Source organism: Antedon bifida, chromosome 10, assembly GCF_963402885.1.
Source record: "Antedon bifida chromosome 10, ecAntBifi1.1, whole genome shotgun sequence".
Classification (NCBI taxonomy): Eukaryota; Metazoa; Echinodermata; class Crinoidea; order Comatulida; family Antedonidae; genus Antedon; species Antedon bifida.
Genome location: NC_136235.1, coordinates 8076942 through 8104852, shown reverse-complemented (window position 1 = coordinate 8104852; position 27911 = coordinate 8076942). Strand labels below are relative to the sequence as shown.

The following is a 27911-nucleotide window of genomic DNA, read 5'->3' as shown; positions in this document are numbered from 1 at the left end:
CCCAGTCATTTTGTGCCATTGTTGGCTCTCTTGCTACCAGAAGTAATAACCATAACCAGTAGTCCTGAACCATCCACTGTAGGTATCAATATATAAGTATTTTCTGTCAATGGATAAACATTGTTAGTAATTCAGGCTACAGCATTATGTACTTCTCAACGTCCAGTGCACCGGGATCATCTACACAGGGGAACCCCGAGTCAATACATGTTTAACACTACGCCAAAATCCCAATTTAAACAACACCCATATAAACGTTCAATTTGCTGATTTTTCGATTTGTCAAATAGTCGCAAGTTAAGTGTTGAAATTACAAAAATAATATCATAGTATAGTGGAATTTTATGTCTGCGATATTAAATGATATGATTAAGTGCCGGTTTGTTTTGAAAAGCGTGTCATGAATAATTTTGTTTTGCCTAATTTCTTATCATTTCTTCATAGCTCTCATCGTCTGATGAAGATTGGCCTGTTTTGATGTTTTTTAGTAGTAGTATGGTTTATCTATTTTTCTTCCTTTTCTTATAAATATCCATCATCGTCTGCTGATGAAGATTGGCCAAAAGTCAATGAGGCTTTACAAAAGAAGAATATTGGACAATCAAACAGACAGAAATCAAAATATAAAACATCTGTACGACAACAAACAAGAGCGACGATTACATCTTTCAAGCGTACAATTCTACAACTCCATTACAGGTACAGTCAAACAATAATTCCTCTCACTTTATTCCACGGATTGATGATAAACTTGAGTCCAGAAATGTACACTTTTTAAACATTTCCTTCAAGATATAATGGGCAGTCAACTGCAGTTATGTTGTTCACAGATTCTTTTTGTTACAAACTGAATTTTGGGAAGCAGGTCAACTTGTTTCCAGGCAACGGACTGATAGACTGCTGATTGATGTATCCATTGGGAATTAATACTGATTTGTGATGTGCAGCCATTACCAGAAGAACATTTTTTTTTCACCTGCCGTCCACACGCTTTGGTCCCGAGAAAGAGAAATGAGGATATCGGAAATGTAAGGTGAAGTAATCCTTAGTGGTGATGGACAAGCAGACTCGCCTGGGCATTCTGCCAAATACAGTTGCTATACATTAATGAATTTGCGAAGTGGAAAAATTGTTCATGTTGAGGTTGTACAGGTAAAAAAAACAATTCTTAAGTTTTGTTTTCATGTAGCCCCATTGCATCTGGTCCTACACTGTAATCGGCAGACACACATTGTCCATATGTAAAATGGTCCCTTTGATAGGTGACAACAAATAATTCTTATTTTAATGTATTTTCTTTTTATAGTCGAACGAAGTTGGCAGTGCACCAAAGATGGAAAAGGAAGGGTTAATAAGGTCCATCAAGAAATTACAGGAAGATGGCATGAAAGTTGATGTGCTGGTGACGGACAGACATGCAAGTATCAAGAAATGGGTTCGTGAAAATATGGAAGACACCAAACACAAGTTTAACATTTGGCAAAGGGTAATAAATCAGTCAAAAGTAAACATTTGATTATTAGTTCAACTAGTTTGTTAACATGAGTTATTATTAAATAACTAATAATCAATCATTTGTAAAAGTTGCAGCCCAGCGATCTTGCGCAGATCTGAAACCTTGGATTCCAAGTATTGTGAAGCACTTGTACTAGTGTGCTACATCAAATGACACTGGGAATGGAGACATTACATTGGCCAAGTGGTTATCCATAAGTCGCCATATACGCAACATTCACACAAGACATGACGAGTTATTTCCCAGATGCTTGCATCCATGTATGAGAAGGGCGTGGCTAGCTGAAGGAATGTAATGACAGTTACTGTTATATATAAGAAATTTGTTGTTGTGATGTTCTTGTAATAACTATTTTTTACTGAATTTGTTTTCATACTTAATTGCAGGCAGCACATGCCTTAATTGAAGTGGTCGAGAACCGGCGGCACACAAACGATATAAAGATGCTCTGTGAAATCTATCAAACATCGAAATTGGAGGCATTCCATTCGCTACTCAACCATATTTCTCCTAAGTTGTACAACTACTGTTTTAATGTGCAACTATGCCGGTAAGTTTCTGTCTTGGGCAGCATAGAATTTCTCGGCTCAATTAACTTTATATGAACAAAAAATTCATAAGAAACAGCATTATTCATCCACTGCTTATATTATCCACCGGTCTGCATTGTTCCGGTCAATGTTGAGTATAGCTCCCAAATTTTTATCAACAAGGAAGCAAATCCTCAGATTTCACTGGGTGTTCATTGTTTTGGCATTATTCAAAAACAAAATTTTAATTCATTAGTTATCCGCTTGGTAGAGCAGATAACTCCTTGTTATTGTATGGGATCAATATTTTTTTTCTGTATTATTAGTTATCCGCATTCAGCGGATAACTCCTTGTAACTGTTCTGTTACTTTTTTTAGTTATCTGCATTGAGCGGATAACTCCTTGTAACTGTCCTGGATCAATTTCTATGTTTTTCTTCTTTCTTTCCTTCACTTTTTTGTGGCTCCTGTATCTCTAAAATGTGTTAACATAACATTTCATAACTTTGTCAACATATGAACATTTATATGAAGTTGTGCAGCATGTATTTTTTAAATACGTCAGAGTTGCGCAATATGACTTGCGTGCGATTTTATGAATTTCAATGATTGATCATAGATTAAAAACCAAGCATAATTTTTTTTGACACTTTGTGAAAATTTAAGTCATATCAAGGGCAAACTTTTTGTGGATTAAAAATGGCATGTTTCACAAGAAGTTACGCGCGCACGTGCATTTAAAATTTCAAAATGCGCAAAATTTATTTCTAATCAATCAATCTTTCTACGCGTTTCATGTCATTTTAAGCATGTCAAAAATTCCCACGCATGCGCAAATTTTTCGCGCGCGGTGTACACAAAGCGTGAAATACGTCAATGTTTTGCGTAAATCATATTTTTCCAGCCTTTTATAGTAATTTTACCAAATATGGAACCATTTCGACTTAAAATTACGTCATACGAGCACGTCGAATTGGACAATTTGCGCGTGTTTTTGATGAAAAAGTTCAAAAATTCGTCAAAGTCGTATTTTCATTTTTTGCGTAATAGTTCATTACATTTAAAAGAGCGCGCATCAATATTTCACGTATTCAAATTTCTTCTGCACGTTAATATGTTGTTGCTGAGATAATATCCTTCCGAAATTGCTATCTTAGTATTTCATTTAGATGCCGTCGCCATGTTAAAATTTGGAATAAATGGTGGCTCCCGTAATTTCACCTAATCTACACTGTATGTAATATGTAAACAGATTTTACTTTTTATACCGACTGTAATGGAATAGCCCAAATCGTTTATTTTCTACCTATTTCTATAATGTAGCAGGGCAAATAAGACGTTATTTTTACAGGATAGAGGGAGGCAAACAATATTTTTCTCGCATCAGAGCCGTTCATCGTTGTTAGGAGATATGTGATTTCTATTACATTTTCTGGTTTGTTTGTCAGTCGCTTGTCCGGCCTGTAGGCCATAATGCCAACGTGAACACTTTCTTTTGGCCTCAACCTATCCCCTTAATGTTAAAAGGTACGTCGTTAAAGTCCATGTTTCACCACTTGCGCGGCGGATAACCAAACTCGCCAAAGTGACGAGTTTCATGTCTAGTTTTTTAGTTATCCGCATTCAGCGGATAACTCCTTGTAACTGTATGAAATCATCTTTTTTTTTTTTTCTTTATTATTCTTTCTTTGTGTCAATTTTGTGTCTCGCGTATCTCAAAAACGTGTTAACATAACATTTTATAACTTTGTCAACATGTGGGCATTCACGTGAAATTGTGCACCTCCTATTGTGAATGACGTCAGAATTGCGCAATGTAATTTACGTGCGTTTTTATGAATTTCGCGTATTTAACATAAATCGAAAACCATATAACATTTAAAATTAAAACTTAGTAAAAGTTTAATTTATATTTTGCGCTAACTGACTGTGAAACAAAAATGGCATGTTTCACAGTTACGCGCGCACGCGCGTTTAAAATTTAAAAATGCGAAAATCAATTTCTAATCAATCGTTTTATGTCATTTTAAGCATGTAAAAAATTCCCACGCATTTTTGACTTAAAATTACGTCATACGGCACGTTGAATTTGATAAATTACGTGCATTTTTGATGAAAAAATTCAAAAATTTGTCAAAATTATACCTTTTTTTAAACAATCGTAGTTTCTAAACTAGACGGTAAAAGTTATTTTTATTACGTATTCTGGAAGTTGATGAATTGTAGATATTGGATCATGTATTAATATGGCTAACCGGACATTGTGACGTCATCGTGTGGCCACGCGAATATAAAATATAGGATTTTTGTATCTTTCGTCATAGCGTATCACATTTAATTGAGCGCATCTTCACTTATCCGTTTTCCATTTTCACCCAGATTTTGATATTTTGTAGGTAAATGAACTATCTTTCGCATGAGTTAAAAATATTTTAATTTTATGACGTCATCATGTATAAAAATGTAAATAACGTGGGTCACTTATTTTCATCTTTACAGTAAATTTTAATCTGTTATAGCTCGTAAGAATAAAAAGTGATAATCATGATTAAAACGTTTTCTGGAAGCTATTGGATTGTAGATACGAATTCATGTGAAAATTTTGCCAATCAGATGTTGTGACGTCATCACCATTTTTACCATTATAAATAATTAGACGCGCTTAGTGTGTGGCAACTCGGGCAGCTGAGGAAGGTATTGTTTTCCTCTAGAATTGTGTTTCCACTCTGAATTTATATGCGTTGATTTTTCTGTGTTACCTGTTTACTTATAGTGGCGTACCATTGTTAATTTTGAATTATTATTGGCGTTTTGGTGTAATTATCCCGAGCCGGTACCTAGCCCTGACTCGCTCCGCTCAACAGCAAAGCAGGGGACAATAGAACAGTTCTCGGTACCGTATTGTTCCAGCTAAATTCACATACTCGGCCTAAGCTGTTCACTCATCGACTCGCCTGAGGTATTACGTAACCAACATTCCAGAGCGATTGTAATTCAGCAACATCTAATTTGCATGTCGGAGCGGATCTGCTGTTTATATTATGCGGTGCTGAACTGTCTGTATCCAGTCTATTGTAGTCAGTGTTCCCGGTACGGTGTTTTTTGGTGATTGTTTTCGTGACTGTGTTTGGTGAATCGTCTGTATTATTAGTACTGTATTAATCTTGGTGTGTTTCTTTGGATTATACTGCAGTCTTTTTCCGTTGATTGATATTATTTGTGGTACGGAATTTTGAGTCGACATAGCGTTTATCAACATGTGTCTCACTAGAAGCGAGTTTTATAGAATTGGACAACTGAACTTAGCAGTTCCCACCAAAGATGTTTTTATGAGAATCAATGAGCTTGGAATAGCATCAACCAAGCCCCGCGGATGTCGTGCCGGAAAAAGAAAACAGAGAGAAATAAAGGTTAGAATTACACCACGTAGAACTAGAAACGGGGAACACCGATCATCGAAAAGTCAATGTAGAACGATTAAGCAAGATAATCTAGTTGAACTCTCTAATGGGAAATGGACTCTTCCCTCTTTATTTATGACAAATGCTCGATCTCTAAATAATAAAATGGATGAACTGGCTACACGCGTTAGGAAATCTAAACCTGTCGTGATTGCAATTACTGAGACTCACTTAAATCCCGCGTTTCCTGACAAGTTGATAGAGTTAGAGGGATACTCGATGGTGCGACGTGATAGGCAAAATCGCAGCGGTGGAGGTATCATCATGTATGTTCGTGAAGACCTATCTTATCGAGTTTGGTCTGAACTTAATAACGAATCACTGGAAAGTGTGTGGATAACAACCCGGCCAAAACGTTTGCCACGACAATATTCGAACATCTCCTACGGCCTTATCTATCACCCGGAGAGTTCTGTAAATAATGATTGGGAAATGGCGTCTCACATTACACAGAGTTTAGATTATATTTGTAGTAAACATCCGGAATCAGGAATAATCGTCACAGGAGACTTCAACCGAATGAGAGACAACCTTATTGTTAAGTATCCCTTAAAACAGATCGTTAAAGTTTCAACTAGAGATCGCGCATCACTTGATTTAATATATACTAATATGAGCGATGTTTTTAATGCACCTACTAAAGAATCACCTTTAGGACTGTCTGATCACAACGTCATCGTATGCACCCCAATCGTAGGAACATTTAAATCGCCTAACGTCTTCGCTTACCATACAAAACGTAGCTGTAAACCGGGTGCCAAGGAAAACTTCGAACGCGACATTAATAACATTAGATGGCAAGATCTATATCAAATGGATGGATGCTGTAACCAGTTTGAACTGTATCATAAGAACATTTCTGAACTCTTAAATTTACACTTCCCCCAAGTAACGATTAAAAGACTTCTTAAAGATAAGCCATGGGTAAATAATGCGTTTAAAGGTATCGTTTCTAGACGGCAAGCAGCTTTTGCAATTGACCCCATGTCTGCCGAATATAAGAAACTTAGAAACTTATCTAACCGAATGGCTAAATCTTTGAGAGGTGATTTTTATCGTAATAGTATTGCCCAGTTATTCTCGTCCGATTCTAAATCTTGGTGGAGGGGTATTAAACAATTTCTTAATCTCGGAAAGGGTACTAAGTACTTTAAAACTATGGCTAATGAATTATGTAACGGGAACGTATACGATCTTACCACGAAAATTAGTGGTTTTTTCCAGTCCCTGACTTCTGAGTTCAAACCTCTTGAACCAAAAACCAATGATTGTAACACTGTAGTACCACCCCATTTAATTATCACGCCAGAGACAATTGAGTCTAAGCTTAAACTTGTGAAATGTAATAAAGCCCCAGGCCCGGACGGAATCCCTCCGTGGGTACTACGTGATTTTGCCAATGTCCTTTCCAAGCCAATAAGTGCAATAGTTAACTCCAGTTTAAGGGAAGGGGTTCTCCCCATGCTTTGGAAGTCAGCCGATATAATCCCCATTCCAAAGGTTAACCCACCTAAGGTTCTTGAGAATGACTTGCGTCCTATTTCGCTGACTTCCACCACCATGAAAGTTATTGAAGGGATCGTAGGGGAAATGATTTGGGTCCAAATTAAAGATAAAATCAAGTTGAATCAATTTGGTTGCTCTAAGGGTGTGTCTACCACTGACGCTCTTATACTTTTGTTAACCGAATGCTTTAATGCTACTGACCAAGGAGATGAAATGAGATTATTATTGCTTGATTTCAAAAAGGCTTATGATTTAATTGACCATAATATATTAATTGATAAGTTTTATAATTTAGGGGTCGAAGACCATCTAATCTCTTGGATCTATGCTTTTCTATGTGATAGAAAACAACGTGTTAAACTAGGCGATGAATTGTCCCCTTGGACAGTCGTTAAGGGTGGTATCCCCCAAGGATCCTGGTTGGGGCCCATGTTGTTTATCATCTTTGTCGACGATCTTCTGGATGGGGTGCCGTGCATGAAATACATGGACGACACCTCCATCCATGAACGCGTCGGCAACGATGGGGCAACTGTACTCCAAACCACTCTTGACGAAACTGTCCAGTGGGCTAAGGATAACAATATGTACCTTAATATTAAGAAAACGAAAGAGATGAGAATTAGTTGTAAAAGGTCAAAGACTGCTTTTGAGCCACTCCATGTTGGAGATTGTAATCTGGAACGTGTTGACGAATTTAAACTTCTTGGTGTAAGTATTTCTCATAATTTGTCATGGCAACCTCATATTGATCAAATGATTAGTAAATGTAATTCTAGAATGTACTTTCTCAAACAGGTGCGGAGGGCAGGCCTGGATGCCCCCGCACTTGTCCAATTTTATACTAGTATCATTAGACCAATATTAGAATATGCGGCCCCAGTTTGGGGATCAAATATTACGAAGCAACAGAATCAACAACTTGAACAAATTCAGAGAAGGGCCTTTAAATGTATTTTTCCGCATGCTACTTATTCCGATGCCCACAGCTTCCTTGGTTTTTCTACCTTAGAAGACCGCCGTGTTCGACTGTGCAAGGATTTTTTTGTTAAAATCAAAGACCCCAGTCACAGATTGAATCATTTGTTACCGGAGGCTCCTTCTGCTGCTTATAATCTTAGAAAACTCCGTGAGTTCTGTATCCCGAGAGTTAAAACTAACCGTTCAAAAACGTTTATTATTAATCACGGATTATTCCAAAAATGGTAAACATTTTGTGTTATGTTTCCGCGACCTTCCGTACCTTTGTGTGTAAATATTATTGAAAATTTTTGAAGTTTTTAACATTTTTTAAATTTGTAAACATTTTTAATACTTTTAAATTTTTATCCTGCAGGCCTATGTCTTTAACAATTTGAATTTTATATTTATTGTTTTTATAATAAGTGATTTTTAATTGTAATTTTGTTTTAATTTTTTGATTGTATGTTCTACATTTCTGAATGTCTTTTATATTTGTATATTGCATTTTATTTTTCTGAGTGAAACGCTTTTGTTAAACTTCAATCTTTCGTTTGATTGCAATAAAGTTCTATTCGTATTCGTATTCGTAAAAAAAAAAAAAAATCATATGGCCAGTTGAATAAAAAATGTCGTATTTTCATCTTTTGCGTCATAATTTATTACATTTAAAAGAGCGCGCATCAATATTTCACGTATTCAAATTTCTTCTACACCTTAATATGTTGTTGCTGAGATAATTTCCTTCCGAAATTGCTACCTTCGCGTTTCATTTTAAAACCGTCAACATGTTAAAAATATGAATAAACAGGGGCACCCGTAATTTCACCTATTCTACACTATATGTAATATGTATACAGAATATACTGTTTATACTATATGACACAAACTTTACAGAATTCAGCACTAACAGCTTATGATATTCTTCAGTTCAGGTCATAATGCCATAATCTTTTTCCGTGTGCAAAATTCCAATGTATGACGTGCGCGTGGCGTTTGTCGTGCGGATAACTAACTCGTCAAAGTGACGAGTTTAAATCTAGTTCTTCTTTCCATCCTTCCTTTTTGTTGGTCGCGTTTCTCTAAAATGTGTAAACATAACATTTAATAACTTTGACAACATATGGGCATTTACGTGAAGTTGTGCACCTCCTATTTTTGAATGATGTCATAGTTGCGCAACATGACTTACGCGCAATTTTATGAATTTCAATGATTGATCATAGATTAAAAACCAAAAGTCATTTAGTATTGACACTTTGACAAAATTTAAGTCATATCAGGGGCAAACTTTCTACGGATTAAAAATGGCATGTTTCAAAAGAAGTTACGCGCGCACACGCATTTAAAATTTCAAAATGCGCAAAATTAATTTCTAATCAACTTTTTATGCGTTTCTTGTCATTTTGAGCATGTCATGTTGAATTAGACAATTTGTGCACGTTTTTTATGAAAAAGCTTAAAAAATCGTCAAAATTATGTCTTTTTTTAAACAGTCATAGTTTCTAAAGTAAACCGTGAACCGTTTATTTTTATTACAAAATCTAGAAGAAATCTTACGTTCTTTGGAAAAATTATTATAATTAAAACTCTGCCATATATAATGCTAGCATTATAACCGTACCAAAATATATCTTGCCCAGGGTGGAAAAGATAATATACAGTTTTATGTGGAGTGGTAGACGAGAAAAGATTAAAAGAACCACACTCAATAGAAAAACAGATAAAGGTGGTTTAAATATGATTAATTTTAATGCAAAAGTCAAAGCATTGAAGTTAACTGGGTCAAGCGACTCCTTAGCCCAGATCCAGGAAAATGGAAATGTATACCGAATTATTTTATGCACCCTATTAAGTATACTTCTTAATCTTGCTTTTGTAAAAATGCCAAATAATGTAAAATGAAATGAATTCGAACGTTACAATTTTTAGTGTTTGATGACTATTTTATTTATATTATTTTGCAGCTATGGCTATGGTTATTTTTATTCAGGACAACTATTAGCAATGTCATTGGTCCATGGAGGACCACCACCAACGATTTTTGTCAAAAACATTGTATGAATCTTTGGCGTATGGTGTCCGGAAGACAACACCAAGTGTAGATGATATTGGGGACACTGACATCAAAAGGAAGTTGGAGTCTGTAAGTATACAACCGTTCTAACTTACTGTACATACCGCTCTCAATGTTTAGGATTGATTATCATCACAATTTTTTCACATACTGGAAATAAAGATTTTTTTTTTACAAATGCACGGCAAATGCCTGCATGTTAAAAAGGTGTCCAGTTAAAACTCCTGTTTTTAGTTCATTTGATTTACATTGAATAGATTTGATTTGAAATAAACAATGTTCAGGTTCAGGTCAGGTTCAAAACCCTTTAGCGTGTTATAATGAATTTGTTAAAGGAGAAGCTCCACAATTGAATGCAAGAGTTTAGTGCATCTTTTTTCACTCACCAAATTTTCCCAATGCTCCCACTTTATTGTGCTTTTACTATATTTTTATCTTTTCCACTAATCTTTAACATCATTCTCTACAACCAACAAATTGTTGTTTCTAGATACAGTCGGCAAACAGCAAAACGGAATTACAAACCGCTGTTGATGAAGCTGAGGATTTTCTAAACCTAGCAGGAGTATATCCGATTGTCTCAACTATGGATGATAAGAATCATATAGTTACACAGGGAGCCCGATTCTATGTGTTAGATAGAACTCGTTCAGCCTATGAGAGGTATGTAATCGATCGATTTTTTATTTATTAATTAGTGGAGTTAACAAAACAAAAAATATATAAAAATGAAGACATGGATCTGTATTTGACAAATATTGTGTATTCTTTAACACTTTCACCGCCAGGCATTCAATAAAGGAAGTACCCCTCACCGCCAGCCTTTTTAGCTAAATTTACCAATTTTTCAAAGCTCATAGCAAAGGTGTTTGTAATCAGAAAGACATGTACTATACACTAAAATAATGAGATAGAAATAAGCTTTCCAATGGTACCAAACACTTTATTGAAATACAACTGTAATACCACATAACTGTACAAAGAACATGACTCACTTTTAGCACTTTAGGCTGAATCAGAGAACAAAGCTGAGATAATGAGGGTTTTGTTTCAATGCTAAATTAGACAATGGTTTCTAAGCTTTTTGTACACTTGCTTTTGTTGTATTGGATTTACATTCTTAGTATGGAAGTCACTGTTGTTATTTACAAATATATACAATAGGTTTACAAATTACAATCTCAAAAATAATTTTTGACAGTATGATATCTTGTGAAACATAGACCTTTATGTAGTGGGACATTGCAAGAACTGCACACATATCTGGTCTCTTTCCTCATTCCTCTTTTGATACAGACTCGACATTTTCTTGATGGGTATTGTTTTGCATGCCCTACAATATTTTGCAATGTGTGGTTTTTGACATTTCCATCTAATCTAGTAAATGGATCATGAGCAGGGGCTCGAGGTGTTGGCACAACATTCTCATTGTTGGCGTAAGCCATCTCTTCATCGTCTGTTGTAGAAATCAGTGACTTTACAACACTCATTATGTACTGAATGAAGGTTTTGCATTCTCTGTTTTGCACTTTACATTTATATATTACATATGAATTGTACATAGCAATTTGGAACATATAAAACACATATTTTTTTGTCCACTTCATTGATTTACGTGTAAATGGATAATACTGTATGTATTGATCAAGTTTATCTACACCACTCATAAATTCATTATACAACGCTACACATGTTGGTTTCATTTTCACTACTCTGCCACCAACTACCCCGCGTTGTCTAACAGTTGCTTCAGTCATTGTGTTTTGGCCTATAGTTGTAACCATTTTTACAACTCTCTTGTCACGCCATGCTAGGCAAAGAACATCATCTTTGTGGCGTGCAATGACGCCACCAACAGGCAAATTGGCAGGCGTGGTTCACCTCTGTTCTTACGCAGTGTGCCACATACATGCGTACCTATTTCAAGTAAACGTTTACTAAGTCTTACAGAATTGTAAAAATTGTCCATAAACAACTTGTGGCCCTTATTTGCAAGGTTGCCTAACAGCCCTTCAACGGTAACTTCCAACCTATCGCCAACACCACAGTATGTCTTCAAAGACCAGCAATAACTGTTGTTAGCATCTGTCAGGATGTACGATTTGATTCCATACTTCACTGGTTTCTGAGGGTTGTATACTTTGAAACCAAGTCGCCCACGCCATGAAAGCATTCCATCGTCAAGTGATATGTGAATTCCAGGGTTGTACAGCTCTCTGAATTTTGGCAAAAGGTGGTCAAGTACAGGTCTGACTTTGAATAGTCTATCATCACAATTTTCAGGACGCTGTGTGTTGTCGTTGAAATGCAAGTAGGCTAGTATCATCTCGAAACGATTGCGCGACATAATCTTGCTGAATACAGGAGTTGCCAAGAGTTCATCTGTCAACCAATACTGTTCCAGCTCTGGCTTTCTCACAATTCCAGTAAGGAACATCAAACCAAAAAAACGTTTCAATTCTGTAGCGTGTACTTCCTTCCAGGCTTTTGATCGTGAATGTCTCCTTTGACCATTTCGCTGTTGTTGAATATCAATGGACTGATCAGCATACAAATTTGTTTCATGGACCAGTTTGTTGAGCATTTCCTCAGAGAAGTACAGTTCAAAAAATTTTATTGGATCGTCAGAATCAATTTGGACTACATCAGTTGGTCCCGGAATACTTGTAAATGGAATGTTTCTTGGTTCCCAATCGTTCTCCTCCCAATTGTCCAAATTTACATTATTATCAACGCCACCACGACCACCTCTTCTCGCTCCTCGGCCGCCACGACCACCTCTTCTCACTTGAGCTCCTCTGCCGCCACCACCTCTTCTCGCTCCTCTTCCGCCTCTACAATTGCGTACTGGAGATACAGATCTGTGGCTCGAAGCATCGCTGTCTAAAACAGATGAATCACTGTCGGAATCATTCTGAATAAATGTAAATAAATATATATATAAATAAAAACATTTTGGTATATATACATATAGGATAGGCCTATATACATATTGAAATTGTTAGAAAATAAATAGCAAAATTGTTATTGTTTTTATTGCAATAGCTGATGGCAAAGCTGGCTATAAATGATAGGTATGCCCACACTTAGTGGGGTATACTGTAATTGTGAACACTTTTAGCCTCAGTCAGTCTGGTCTACTAACTAAACAAAACAAAAACTTAAAATTTCTAATAATGTGTTAGATTTCAAGTAATTTATAATGATTGAACAGCTGCTCATACACACAAGTATGTAAATACTGAATTCAAGTCTCTAAGGTACGTAATATATTAGCCTAGGCCTATAAAGTATTAGCCTGGACTGCACACATACACGATTCTCAACCTATCTACAAACTAGCCTAGGCCTAGCTAAATAGTCTCCAATTACTGTATTTTATTACATTTCATAAATCAAAATTAGGTAAAAATATACTTACATCATCTGGGGATAATAAATACTCATTTTCAGAATCAGAGTCGGCAAATATTTCAGCAATTGCTTCGTCCCCAGTAAGCACATTACGAGCCATATTGCAAATCCTGGCTTGATTTACGGATGACGCGCGATGGGGTCAATGGCACATCAAAATACTTGCGGTACAGATCGATTTGGATGTTGAAATTTTTAGAGGCGGTCCATATATACCTGCTCTAACAAATTGTGCAATAAAAAGCCAAAGACGGAAATTTCCGTCTTTGGCGGTCTGACGCTGGGCATCGGAAGACGGAGATTTCCGTCTTCGGCGGTGAAAGTGTTAATAGAAATTATTCCACAAATTAGTTTAAATTACATTAAGCATGTTCAGTGGGTGTGTAAAAAACATTACATTTCCTTTTTTTTAACAAAGGTTCAGTGCAGGGTTGGAAACACTTGGTGTTTTAGATTTTGTGAGAAAAAACCCTTTAGCGTGTTGTGATGCATTTGTTGAAGGAGAAGCACCACAATTGAATGCAAGAGTTTTGCAAAGATTTTTTACAGTGGAGTATAGCGAGGCCGGCAGCAACAAAAGACGCAAAGAGGAGTTGGTGATGTCATTCTTTCTAGATTACATTAAAGATGCCGGAGGTAAATAATGGTTGTGTAATCTTATAATAGAAGTGTTGTTTGTAATACCTTATATAAGATTAAAACAAACAAATAGAAATACTGTAAAATCTATGGCTTCTTTGAAGAGTATTGATTAGAAGTGATTGTAGAATAATGGTGACCAACACTATGACAGCACTAGTATGTATGTACGTGTAACAGTTAAAATTGTTGCTCTAGAGTTATGGAAAGCTGAACCGATAGTTACATGTTTATTATTTAATATGCTAACAACTTGTTTTCTTCAGATGGAGAGGCAGAATGTAGATTGGAAGACATCATGGCATTTGCGTCAGGGAGTACACACATTCCTGTGGTCTTCAATGAATTACCCTCTATCACCTTTTTGGATAGCCATGACAAGTACCCCACAGCTAACACATGCTCTGTGCAACTAAGACTGCCATCAATGTACACAGAATACGAAAATTTTAAAGAATAAAAATTGCCAGTCATTTGGACATGCATAAACCATCAATTGCTTATAACATCCTGTATTTTTTTAAATATTCCCATGTGTAAATAATTTCCAGCAAGCTCGGTTGAGCGCTATGTTTCAGAAATTTTAGAGGGGAGAATAAGACAGCAGTTAAAGATCCTAAAACAACATTTTGTTTTTCTCAATTCAACTTTACTTCAGATAGTCCATGTGATATACAATTTTACAAAATAAATAAAAAATAAATATGTGTAGTTATACAGATGTCTAGAAAACACAAATCTGTTTTATTTATTTACTCTACTTTTATAATGTTGACTGGTTAAAATTGTGGTGTTTGCAATTCTGGTCATTGTGATATTGACTATTTACTACCTATTGCCTTCCATTACATCAATGACTTTGTCCCGTATATGTACATAGAGATTAATACCAAAGTTGCCATCATCAATTCAAAAGTTCAATTCTGTTAATTCATGCATTATTCGCTCTGTGGGATTAAACAAGACTTCTGGTACATGAATGTTATTGTTTGTCTGTAATTCAGCTGTGGTGCCATCATAGTCAATCCCATAATCTGCAACAGTTTCATTATTTAAACTTGATAATACCTCAATATTTTCTAAAATATCACGGTGCCATAGAGCTAGTGGTGATTGGTTATTCATTGTTCGTAATCCATGATGGTTCCATGTTGACATGAATTGATCCAGGGACTGGACAAAACTAGTCACTGACAAAACAAGTCAACTTCATCTGTTTGACACAGTAAGTTGTTTGACTCCATAAACACAAACAAACTTTTGTAAAAAGCAGAAACAACTCTGTTTGTTTCTGCCCACAATCGTTCAATGCGTTGATTGTGGACACTGCGCCCCGCAATAAAACTGCCTCTTTCAATGCCTCTAACATCCAACCTGTAACGAGCAACATCTACGTTCTCAGTTCCATGGTCGCCTCGTACCCTTGACGGTATTCCAAATTCATCGCAACCTTTTCTAAAGTAATCTAGAACTTGACCTGCAGTGTTGTTGGTCGCTACTTTTAAATACACAATACATCGTGTAGCACCATCAATGCACCCATGCAAAATAAATCGCCAAGAAATTAGCTTGTGGTTGGAATCTATATGGCTACATTCGAATGAAAAACAATAGCAGCATTACTTTTTTTTCATCAAACAGCTTAAACATGATGTTTTCTGACATTTTTGTTAAATTGGAGGATCATTTCTAATCATTTAATGCAAACATAAAAAAGAAATAAGGAATAAAATCAATAAAGTGCACTTTATACTTGCCATAGTTGATTTGGTACAGTTACATCATAGGTCCTTCGAATAATTGTTCTTCTCCGACGTAAAGCCCAATTCGCAGAGTCAACAATGTTAAGCCGTTCCCTTATTTTCACTCTACGTACTATTATTCTGCGACCTGCAACCATTAATTATCCAAAAATTAGGTTAGCGCATATTGTAATGTCTAATTTATACTAGTACAGTACTGTAATAGCCTATTATACTGAACAAATTCAAATGCAGACATACACCATGATGACATACATTTATGAGGTTAATTTCAACATCTTACTTCTAAGCCCACCAATAACATATGTTTCGCCAGCCTGTGGTGTTAATCGTAAAATATCTCTAATGTTTTCATCCAAATCATTATCGGTTATGGCAGTATAAGAATCTAACGGTACACCTAGTCTACGTCTGTGTCTTCTCAATGTCCTTTCTGACACATGAAGACATTTTGCAATGTCTTTCCACTGCATTCCAGTTTCTCGTAAGCTTTTGATCTGTGCATGACTTATGTCATACCTATAACAAACATAAAGAAGAACAGTTTTTACAAAAAATTACGAACATACTCTGGGTACAGTAAATAATCTATTAATTCAAAACCATATAATTATATAAGAGGGCTTTTATTATAGAATTAAAAAAAGAAGTTAACTAGTCTGAGTGAGTATACCGTACCAGTAGGTAGTATATAGTAGTTAGTGTAGTAAAGTAGGCCTATATCCATTTCAGCCGGCGACGATCTCGGCTGCCGGGTAAAAACGTCCATGATGTAACTTTATGATGATATTATATGGGCCTATATGATCATGTATACTGTATAATATTAGGTTATTTTTTAGTGAATACACTTACTGTACTTCTAGGCCTAATAAGTTTAATTTTTAGTCATAAAAGGGAATAATTATACTACTAGCCTACCCCTAGTCGATTCTAGGTAACAAGGGCTAGGCCTAGGCTGGTGGTAGCCTACATAATAAAGTATAAAACAATTTGTAGTTTGTGTCTGACTAAGCTTGTAGACTAAATGATAGTGTTTAATAATATATTATTATTTGTTACCATTTTATACTGGTATTACAGTATAATAATATAATACACTATTTCAAATGAAACATTTTTAATTTGAAGTCAAACTGGCAGCCAAAAATGGCGGGGGCCAAGATGGCCCTATATGCCATTTACTCAAGCCTAACTTTCTACTACTCTAGGCCTACAGTAGGCTAGGCCGCCTACAGCCTACAACAAGTATTAATACAACTCTAGGCCTAGCTAGTCCTACTAGGCTCTAGGCTAGGCCTAACTAGGCCCTAATATTTATTTAGTATTATTACCTTAAAGTAGGCTGCGGCATCTTCTTATACAACAAAGACAGAATGTGCGACTTCCCCCAATTTAAAGCATAGGCTATCCTACTGCACATACAGGTAGTACTGTATAGGCCTAGGCCTACAGGCTAGGCCCAGTATGTGTAGTTATGGTCAGCTCATTCAAAGGATCGGATCGGCGGATCATCAGAGGAGCTGAGTTTTACTTTTCTAAACTTTGGTGGCGTTCTACAAACCCTTACTGCGCATGTCTAAAATAATTCTCAACATAACGATGTGTGTTTAAAACTCGACCGGTAGTGCGATGTGTAAATCTCGATCATTAGTGATGTGTATAGTTTGTCATTAACTACTAGTGCTGTGTGGTAAACTCGGCCGATAGGTATGTGACTAGTCGATCTCGACTAGTAGGGATTTGTAAACTCAACAGCTAGGGATTGGCATTTGAAATGGTTTTGTCCGTCCTGGCGTGCCATAGTAGAGCACAGTGTTAAACTGATACCATGTTTTTAACATTGTGCTCTAGTATAGCCAAAATGGATATAGTGGAGCACAGTGTTAAACTTGCTATGTTTTTAACATTGTGCTCAAGTATAGCCAAAATGGATATGGTGGAGCACAGAGTTAAACTTGCTATGTTTTTAACATTGTACTCAAGTATAGCCAAAATGGATATAGTGGAGCACAGTGTTAAACTTGCTATGTTTTTAACATTGTGCTCTAGTATAGCCAAAATGGATATGGTGGAGCACAGAGTTAAACTTGCTATGTTTTTAACATTGTGCTCAAGTATAGCCAAAATGGATATGGTGGAGCACAGAGTTAAACTTGCTATGTTTTTAACATTGTGCTCTAGTATAGCCAAAATGGATATAGTGGAGCGCAGTGTTAAACTTGCTATGTTTTTAAAATTGTGCTCAAATATAGACAAAATGGATATAGTGGAGCACAGTGTTAAACTTGCTATGTTTTTAACATTGTGCTCAAGTATAGCCAAAATGGATATGGTGGAGCACAGTGTTAAACTTGCTATGTTTTTAACATTGTGCTCAAGTATAGCCAAAATGGATATAGTGGAGCACAGTGTTAAACTTGCTATGTTTTTAACATTGTGCTCAAGTATAGCCAAAATGGATATAGTGGAGTACAGTGTTAAACTTGCTATGTTTTTAACATTGTGCTCAAGTATAGCCAAAATGGATATAGTGGAGCACAGTGTTAAACTTGCTATGTTTTTAACATTGTGCTCAAGTATAGCCAAAATGGATATAGTGGAGCACAGTGTTAAACTTGCTATGTTTTTAACATTGTGCTCAAGTATAGCCAAAATGGATATAGTGGAGCACAGTGTTAAACTTGTTATGTTTTAAACATTGTGCTCAAGTATAGCCAAAATGGATATAGTGGAGCACAGTGTTAAACTTGCTATGTTTTTACATTGTGCTCAAGTATAGCCAAAATGGATATAGTGGAGCACAGTGTTAAACTTGCTATGTTTTTAACATTGTGCTCAAGTATAGCCAAAATGGATATAGTGGAGCACAGTGTTAAACTTGCTATGTTTTTAACATTGTGCTCAAGTATAGCCAAAATGGATATAGTGGAGCACAGTGTTAAACTTGCTATGTTTTTAACATTGTGCTCAAGTATAGCCAAAATGGATATAGTGGAGCACAGTGTTAAACTTGCTATGTTTTTAACATTGTGCTCAAATATAGACAAAATGGATATAGTGGAGCACAGTGTTAAACTTGCTATGTTTTTAACATTGTGCTCAAATATAGACAAAATGGATATAGTGGAGCACAGTGGTAAACTTGCTATGTTTTTAACATTGTACTCAAGTATAGCCAAAATGGATATAGTGGAGTACAATGGTAAACTTGCTATGTTTTTAACATTGTGCTCAAGTATAGCCAAAATGGATATAGTGGAGTACAATGGTAAACTTGCTATGTTTTTAACATTGTGCTCAAGTATAGCCAAAATGGATATAGTGGAGTACAGTGTTAAACTTGCTATGTTTTTAACATTGTGCTCAAGTATAGCCAAAATGGATATAGTGGAGCACAGTGTTAAACTTGCTATGTTTTTAACATTGTGCTCTAGTATAGCCAAAATGGATATAGTGGAGCACAGTGTTAAACTTGCTATGTTTTTAACATTGTGCTCGAGTATAGCCAAAATGGATATAGTGGAGCACAGTGTTAAACTTGCTATGTTTTTAACATTGTGCTCAAATATAGACAAAATGGATATAGTGGAGCACAGTGGTAAACTTGCTATGTTTTTAACATTGTACTCAAGTATAGCCAAAATGGATATAGTGGAGCACAGTGTTAAACTTGCTATGTTTTTAACATTGTGCTCGAGTATAGCCAAAATGGATATGGTGGAGCGCAGTGTTAAACTTGCTATGTTTTTAACATTGTACTCAAGTATAGCCAAAATGGATATAGTGGAGCACAGTGTTAAACTTGCTATGTTTTTAACATTGTGCTCAAGTATAGCCAAAATGGATATAGTGGAGCACAGTGTTAAACTTGCTATGTTTTTAACATTGTGCTCAAGTATAGCCAAAATGGATATAGTGGAGCACAGAGTTAAACTTGCTATGTTTTTAACATTGTTCTCAAGTATAGCCAAAATGGATATAGTGGAGCACAGTGTTAAACTTGCTATGTTTTTAACATTGTGCTCAAGTATAGCCAAAATGGATATAGTGGAGCACAGTGTTAAACTTGCTATGTTTTTAACATTGTGCTCAAGTATAGACAAAATGGATATAGTGGAGCACAGTGGTAAACTTGCTATGTTTTTAACATTGTGCTCAAGTATAGCCAAAATGGATATAGTGGAGCACAGTGTTAAACTTGCTATGTTTTAACATTGTGCTCGAGTATAGCCAAAATGGATATAGTGGAGCACAGTGTTAAACTTGCTATGTTTTTAACATTATGTTTTCATTTTTAAAAATAGATGTAGTCGAGCAGAGAATGTTTATAAAAGTTAAAACTGGAATTCTAGCAAAAAATGAATAAGGTTGTGCACAGTGAAGTCCCTAAAAATGTTTGCTTAACTCTCCCTAAACTTTAGCAACATCCTCTTCTGCTCGACGCTTCCCTAAACTTTAGCAACATCCTCTTCTGCTCGACGCCGTTAGCTATTGTAACTTTTTAACGAGGCCTTGAAAACTTTTTTTTGACTAATTGTTGCTAGGGCCTAGATTTTTTTTAATTCGAACGGTAAGAATGACAACTTTAAAAGGTTGAGGATTTGATTTCCTTGGGTTTGAAGAAAGAGATGGTATTGTTAACAAATATTGGTGTACAATTTGCTGTGAAAATCCAAAAGTAAAAGAAATGGCGATGGGCCACCGGAACTTAAAAAATCATGGCAGTTTTATAGATGGCTCCAATTCAATTAAAAAGAACAATGTAATGCTTCTTGTCAAAAGTGCCGGCCATCAATCACCTTTAAAAGCTGAAGAAGGAAGAACAAGTAAATCTATAGAACAAAGCTTCTTTAAGGCATCTAGCGCTCATACAGATACAGAGCTGCCGTTCACAAAATTTAGAAGTCTAGTATATATCGGAAAGTAACACTGTGGTGATTTAGGGGAGGCATACTTCAATGCTAAATCTTGTGCAAGTTTTGTCATGGATATAAACGAATATGTGTGATGACTTAATGTACATTTATAAACAATCGTTGCCTTATTTTAGGATAAAGCTTCGAATGAGAAAGAAGTAATTATGATGTGTTTTGTCAATGTTGATGGAGATATATGTGAAAAGGTATTGAGGTAAGTAAAGTAATACCTAATAGACACAACTAGGCCTAAGTCTAGAGCCTAGCTAGGCCTATATTAAATATGTATTATATTTATTATACTGTTGAAGTTTATTTAATATCTATTATTATTAAACCACCAAAAACTAGGCCTCTTACCTAGATATGATATTTCTCTTTTTCTTTTAATAGTGTAACCCACTTGCCATATGCCACAACAATCACTGCAACATTGGAGAGATTTGATCTCGACACTAGTACAATGATTGCAGCATTAGCTACTTGCCAACATCTAATTCGCCCCTTTATTGCTGTGCTAATAAATTGGAGCTAGCACTGAAAGATGCACTGAAGGATAGCTATATTTCTAAGGTATTATATTACATGTATTATCATGAACAGTATTACATAAAATAATAAAACAAACTCCAAGAAATGAGATACACACAGGCCCGGATCATATCTTGATTTATTGTGTGTATTATTAATTTAATTGTAGAGTTTTATTAATTTTTCCAGGTCATTGATGAACATTTAATGAGGATACACTATTTGTAATTGACATAATAATTATTTTTTTCATACAGTGAAGCAGCGGATATCCCAACATTGACGTGGGCAGCAGTCAACAGAAAGTATCAGGAATGCCACCAGAATTTACTTTCTGTTGTTGACTTGCTGCTCACTTTGCCTGCATCAAGTGCAGAACTCAAGAGGAGATTTTCGAAAATGAAGTTTTTGAAAACTAAACTTTGAAGCTCATTAAGCGAAAAACAACTAAATGATCTTCTTTCCATAAAAATGTTGAGTGATAATGTTGAATCATTTAACCTAATTCCAGCCATACAGTTATGGAATTCAATGGGTAGCAGGACAAAATCATTTGTGAATACCCCTTAAGTGTTTCCCTTTATTACATTTTAAGGGTAAGTATTTCCCTTAGCCTAAGTGGGATTGGTGAATACAGCCACAGGATTTTAGCAAGTGACAAAGGAAGAAGAAAATGTGCTACAAATAAATCCTTCCTTCAGCTATTTCATTGTCGAGTTGGAGGAAACATCTCCTGGAATGAAATTGTACAGGTCACCTCTCAATTATTTTCAACTACTTCAGCCCATCAACTCAGTTTTCGAAACCTCATGTGCAAAATCCATATGCAAATTCCTTTCTTCCCGGAATTGTTATCATTACGTGGCAATGGCAAGTGAACAAAGTTATTAAAAATAGTTACATAGTAACTTGGGATTCAATCAATTTTTAGACTGCCATCACTAGCAATCAGTATCACAAAGGCAAGTACCACAGAGGCAAGACACACAGATTTAGAAGTTACCATGAGCCATGTACAGTATGATGGTAATCTTAGCTTAAGATTTAGAAATTTTCTGCATGGAGATAAAATAGAAAAGTACATAAAAAAGCCACTCTTCCTGAACGCTTATCAGATACAATGGGGCTTATACAGTTGGCAAATGGAAATAATCAATGTGTAAGATTTTTTACCATCAAATGTAGAAAATTGGAATAATTGTCTGATAAAGTGACTGAAAACTTGATATATACAGTATACAGTACATGCAACTATATAAATTGAAAGCTGTAGGCGGACTAAAGTCTAAAAATACATACGTCAGCGCTGTACGGTACTTCCCCACACAGCGAACGAACGACATGATTCGATCATGCACAGCCATAAATAACAAATTATAACTAAATAATTAACCCAAAACCTAAATAAACTCGGCCTAACATACTAATATTCTCTTCTACTCATCAAAATTCGGCCGTAAATGAGCTAGGAATTTAAAAACTTGGCCTCATCGTATGGCTCCGATCACCTATTCCCCGTTTCTATTTTGCGTCTTGTGCTTGTTGTATAGAGCGATGAAGCCATGCTGCCTAACTGTACTTCGACCTGGATAAGAATCATACCGCACTCGGCTTCTTACAAGGTGACGTGCTCGTCGATGGAGGTCGGCATATTATTTTTTCAACACCAAATATGGATATGCTACGAAACGCACGGACATGGTAAGTACTTTTGTAATCATTTGTGCATGTTTTGTGTTTTTTTAGTCTTGGATGTGACTCTATAGTTCACTATGACTGACGGTCGGTCGGTCTGTCTGTCGGTCCGGTATCACTATGCATTTTAGCACGCGACTTATGGCTGTTGGCCTTGTTAACTATGTTTTTGAAATTTTTGATGTATTGCAGCTTTTTATTTTTTATTAACTATTGTAATTAATTATTTTTTATATGAAACGTTTTTATATATTTTTGTACAATTTTGTGAAAAGCACTCAAAATATTTTCCCATGTGGACGAAATAAAGTTAAAAGTTAAAAAAAAAAGTATATTAGCATATATTTTCAGATTTTTAGCAGTATAACACCTTTTATTTCCAGGTAAGTTGATGGGACGTTTAAAGGGGGATTCTGGGTTTAAAATTGCTTTTAAATATCGTTTATTTATTAAATAAAAAATATTATAACAATATAGACATGTCAGAATGAAGAAGTAATAACGAGAAATTAAAAAATTAAATTTTATATACATTTTAGGGTAAATTCATGGAAAGTCTGTTTTTCAGCAGCTTAGGGAAGCTCATTAATATTCATGAGATATTCACAAAATCACGTCATCAGTGGATTCCAAACTCGCGACGTCAAGCTTGTACGTTGTGTTTGTCAACTTGCATCTCTAGCTCTCTCCCCTGTCAAACGACGACCACCCGATCATTGTGAAATACATTTTTTGTAGATTTTCTAAGCTAGGCCTAAAGTGTAATAATAACAGTAGTAGCATATATTTATTTGACATTTAATGAAATACAAAATTTACTAGTACAGATTTACGGAGTCATAAATTATACTATTTTTATACCTCGAATAGTACAGATCGTATATCGGCTTCACGTACTAGGCTAGGCCTAGCCTAAATCATTTTATTCATGGGTGAGAGCCATTTCTGACTAGGGATTCCATGCCACGATGGCTACGTTAAAACATCGGGGCCATCATGGGCCTAGCTAGCCTACTACTAAACGATTGGCCCATAAATAACAAAACTCAGTGGATTCCAAACCCATCCTATCAACCAAACTCCTAAACAATCTAAGCCTAAAACGTTCTACAAAATCGGCTATAAATATTGAGGCAAAACGAGGTCCGATCGCCTTCCGCACGTATGGTGTCCCGATCGTCTAATAAGTAGGCCTAAAATAGGCCTAGTTTACTCTCCAAAAAAGCGGATACTGCATCAAGCAAGTAGACCAGGTAGTAGGAAGGAGACCTAGCCGATCCGGCCCAGTTAAAAATTGAGCTAGCTAGTGTAGTAGACCCTATGCGAATTGATACTTCCAGGCCTTGTACTATAGGCTACACTTTTTAAAATTAGCAATACTTATGTTTACAAATATTCCAACTCTCTCATTCGAGCTATATTATCTATACCATTCCGGTAGGTCGAGTCGACCTTCAATCAAATACTGTACATCGTTCATGTTGTGATTATAGACGGGGCATACTCGACCCGACCAGTTTGGTATTGTATATTGTATCTGCTTATCACGTGACGATGCCAGGCATGGGCAGAGAGTGAGCACGTGTATCGTCGTCTCGCTCTCCTCGCTCAGGAATGTATACGTTACGCTTCATTGATTTTGAAAGCTTTCCCTAAGTCAGTGCGAAAATCGGCAAACGTAAAGTGCAAACATATCTAATTTTTCACTGTTTTGATGGATTTTCATAAAAAATTGACTTTATAAATGGGAAGACCGACTAAAATTACATCAGATAAGTATAATTTTACAAAAGTAATTGATATGGTTAATGATAACGAGTCGTCGGAAGATTGACCATTTCACGAATTTCCTATTCTGTAACCACAGTGTGATTTTGCCGTAGCTGCACTTGTAATCTGGCCTCATTTCACAGCCTTCGTTCTGCTTCACTGGGCGCTTATATAAATTGAAACTTTTACCGTTCAAGAGAAAAACAAATATATTTTACATTTTTTGCTATTCATTTTAAACCCGGAACCCCCCTTTAAGTTAATTAGAGACCCGTTCTATCAACTCTTCTCGATTCACAGCTTCATCACCCATGGTACATCAATGAAGCAGGTGCCGCTGTTGGTTGCAGTTATGTCGGGAAAGCAGATGGTGTATTATGCAGCCGTCTTACAAGCAGTCATCGACTTACTTCCAGCTACAAACGTTGAGAAAATTGTCACCGAGAAGTCATGCCTCTTTCATTACTCACAGGTATGCTACCAAACTAACTGGTTCTAATTGAAATTTCTTTTTAAAACATTTGTTTATTACATGATTTTTTACATTTTTCAGGCAGTTTATCGGAAGGTACAAGAACTTGGACTCGCACGAGCATTCAGAGCTGATCCTGCGACGAATATGGTGAGATTTATTTACTTATTTAACCTTCCTTATTTATTGCAGTTATCAATCTGGAATCGTAACATAATTAATACCAACATTTCTTGCAGACAATCCGACAGCTCATGGCCCTTCCTGTTCTGCTGTTGGCACACATCGACGTGAACTGGATTGAATGTCTTAATGTTTTTTCTTTTCCTACAGCAAAAAATTCTTCAAGTCGCAACAGCGATGATGTCATTAATGTGCAGGGAGGGTGTGATGCAGTTTCCTCATACACCCCCACAGAAATTGTTCATATGCAACGTAGTGATCCAACTATTGGTCCTGTCATTGTATATCTTAATCGCGGATCTCGTCCGACTCACACTGAACGCATCAAGGAATCACAAACTGTGCTTACTTTACTTCGCCAATGGGATCGTTTAGAATGGAAGGACAATGCACTTTATCGAAAAACTTTTGTTGACAATTTTCCGCGTTTTTAACTTGTACTTCCGGCTGATCAGAAATCAACTGTTTTGACAAAATTACATGATGAACTTGGACATTTAGGTTATGAAAGGACTCTAGATATGATACGTAGTAGGTTTTACTGGCCTAAAATGGCTGATGATATTAAACAACATTGTATAAGTTGTAAACGCTGTTGTTTACGTAAGACGCCTCAGAATAAAACTAAAGCTCCTTTAGTACCAATTTTTACATCCGAACTGTATGGGGACCCCTTTGGAAACAAGCCTCTGGGCTTAAAGGGCCATCCCCTGCTTTCCATGCTTATTTTTTTGTCTAGTCTTGTATGTTTCTCTTTTTATTTCATTTACATTATACTGTCTTATATACTTGTACTGTATTTGGAAAGCAATAAATATTACTTACTTACTTACTTACGAACCAATGGAGTTGGTATGTATTGATTTCCTTAAACTTGAACGTTCAGCAGGTGGTTTTGACAATGTTCTAGTTGTAACAGACCATTTTACTAAATATGCTCAGGCATACCCTACCAAGGATCAAACAGCTACTACTGTAGCAAAAGTTTTAATTAATAATTTCTTTTTACATTATGGGTTTCCCAAACGCCTCCATTCCGACCAAGGCCGTAATTTTGAAAGTGCCATTATTAAACTAAATTTGTAAATTAACAGGCATTGAAAAATCACGTACAACCCCTTATCACTCCATGGGTAATGGTACTACAGAACGTTGGAATCGTACATTGTTAAGCATGTTAGGCAGAGAAGAAACTAAACTGGAAGAATTATGTAGGTCCCATGGCTCATGCGTATAATTGCACAAAACACAAAACCACTGGTTATGCCCCTTTTTATCTTATGTTTGGACGACACGCGAGATTACCTGTTGATATACTATTTGGTATAGTAAATAATAATAGTCCAACAGATGGGGAACAATATGACGATTATGTAATTACGTTACTTAAACAACTGAACCATGCTTATGTCACATCCCAAGATTCAGCTAGTGAAGCCAAGGCTAGGCAAAAACATAATTATGATAAACGAGCTACCAATTCAGTACTTAAAATAGGTGACAGGGTACTTGTTCAAAAGAAAGCTATAGTTGGTAAACAGAAACTCGCTGACCAATGGGAAGAGAAACCATATAGTCCAAGAGCATTAGTTCATAAGTATAGGCAGACCCGGACATTTCTGGTAACAAGCTAATTTTTTCAGGAAAGGTCCAGAACTATGATTGGAACATCATACTAAAAGTCCTGAAAAATCCTCCTTGTGCTCTCCGAGAAATCCAAGATGGCGTCCAAAATGGCTGCCATTTTAATTAGTCTACAGTATATCTTTGTAACCGCTTGTCATAGAGTATTGCTTTTGGTGTCAAATAGTTCACAGTATATACATTCCTATTTGCTCTAACAGAAAATGTTGTCAAAAAATGGCCGCTACTACAGTTTCTGGTAGTTTGACCTTTGACCTGGTCTTATCATATCTCGGTAATGGCTTGTCATAGAGAATTGAGATTAGGCCCAAATTGTTCAGAACATGCATATTTTTATTTGGTGTAATGAAATATTTTATCCCAAAATGACCGGAAGTGAGGTTATTGACCTCTTATTGACCTATTCATATATCTTTTACCGTATCTCAAGAAATATTTATCGTATAGCATTATTTTTGGTGTCAAATTGTTTGGAACATATACATTTCTATTTAGTCTAATACAACAGTTTGCCCTAAAATGCTCGGAAGTAAGTTAAAATATTGAAAATTTAAAAAATCAAAGAGTTGCATAGGCAGAGTATATGAATACTATAGATAAAATCAAACGTTTAACGTTTAGGCGGGTCGTTAAACCTCATTGACCATGGTTTGACGAACCTTTGATCGTCGCCCGACTTCCGCGGTAGCAGGGCCATAAATAATAATGGTACTGCTGGATCGAGAGAGATTGTTTATTTAAAATCGGCCTGATCAAACTATAGCTGCTTAATTGAATATTCCCGTAGAGAATAACTTATCCATGGTATTCCCTAGTTCAAATAAATTATTA

At 35.9% G+C, this 27911-nt stretch overlaps 3 protein-coding genes across 3 annotated transcripts in view; 2 read left to right on the top strand and 1 right to left on the bottom strand.

Annotated features, from left to right (window-relative positions):
• Positions 1–1001: 1001 nt before the first annotated feature.
• Positions 1002–1640, top strand: LOC144854693 (uncharacterized). Its single transcript, XM_078712636.1, has 3 exons — positions 1002–1152; positions 1307–1486; positions 1585–1640. The coding sequence occupies exons 1-3, from the start codon at positions 1108–1110 to the stop codon at positions 1612–1614; spliced, it is 255 nt and encodes an 84-aa protein (XP_078568762.1). The 5' UTR covers positions 1002–1107; the 3' UTR covers positions 1615–1640.
• An 11984-nt stretch (positions 1641–13624) lies between these two features.
• On the top strand, positions 13625–14752 carry LOC144853846 (G2/M phase-specific E3 ubiquitin-protein ligase-like). The gene is made up of 2 exons (XM_078711700.1): positions 13625–14100; positions 14370–14752. Exons 1-2 carry the CDS (start codon positions 14064–14066, stop codon positions 14561–14563), a joined length of 231 nt encoding a protein of 76 aa, XP_078567826.1. The 5' UTR covers positions 13625–14063; the 3' UTR covers positions 14564–14752.
• A 1146-nt stretch (positions 14753–15898) lies between these two features.
• LOC144853802 (uncharacterized) overlaps positions 15899–27911 on the bottom strand; it is a 50881-nt gene continuing 38868 nt past the window's right edge. Inside the window, exon 11 of the mRNA XM_078711638.1 lies at positions 15899–15908. The gene's annotated coding sequence lies outside the window, so the exon portion shown is untranslated. The remainder of the gene's footprint in view (positions 15909–27911) is intronic.

Bases quoted from the DNA above. Each gene is read 5' to 3' on its own strand.
- LOC144854693 (XM_078712636.1), top strand. From the start codon at position 1,108: ATGAATTTGCGAAGTGGAAAAATTGTTCATGTTGAGGTTGTACAG. The intron at 1,153-1,306 runs GTAAAAAAAACA...TTCTTTTTATAG, and splicing joins TTCATGTTGAGGTTGTACAG to TCGAACGAAGTTGGCAGTGC. The intron at 1,487-1,584 runs GTAATAAATCAG...CATTTGTAAAAG, and splicing joins AGTTTAACATTTGGCAAAGG to TTGCAGCCCAGCGATCTTGC.
- LOC144853846 (XM_078711700.1), top strand. From the start codon at position 14,064: ATGTCATTCTTTCTAGATTACATTAAAGATGCCGGAG. The intron at 14,101-14,369 runs GTAAATAATGGT...TGTTTTCTTCAG, and splicing joins TTACATTAAAGATGCCGGAG to ATGGAGAGGCAGAATGTAGA.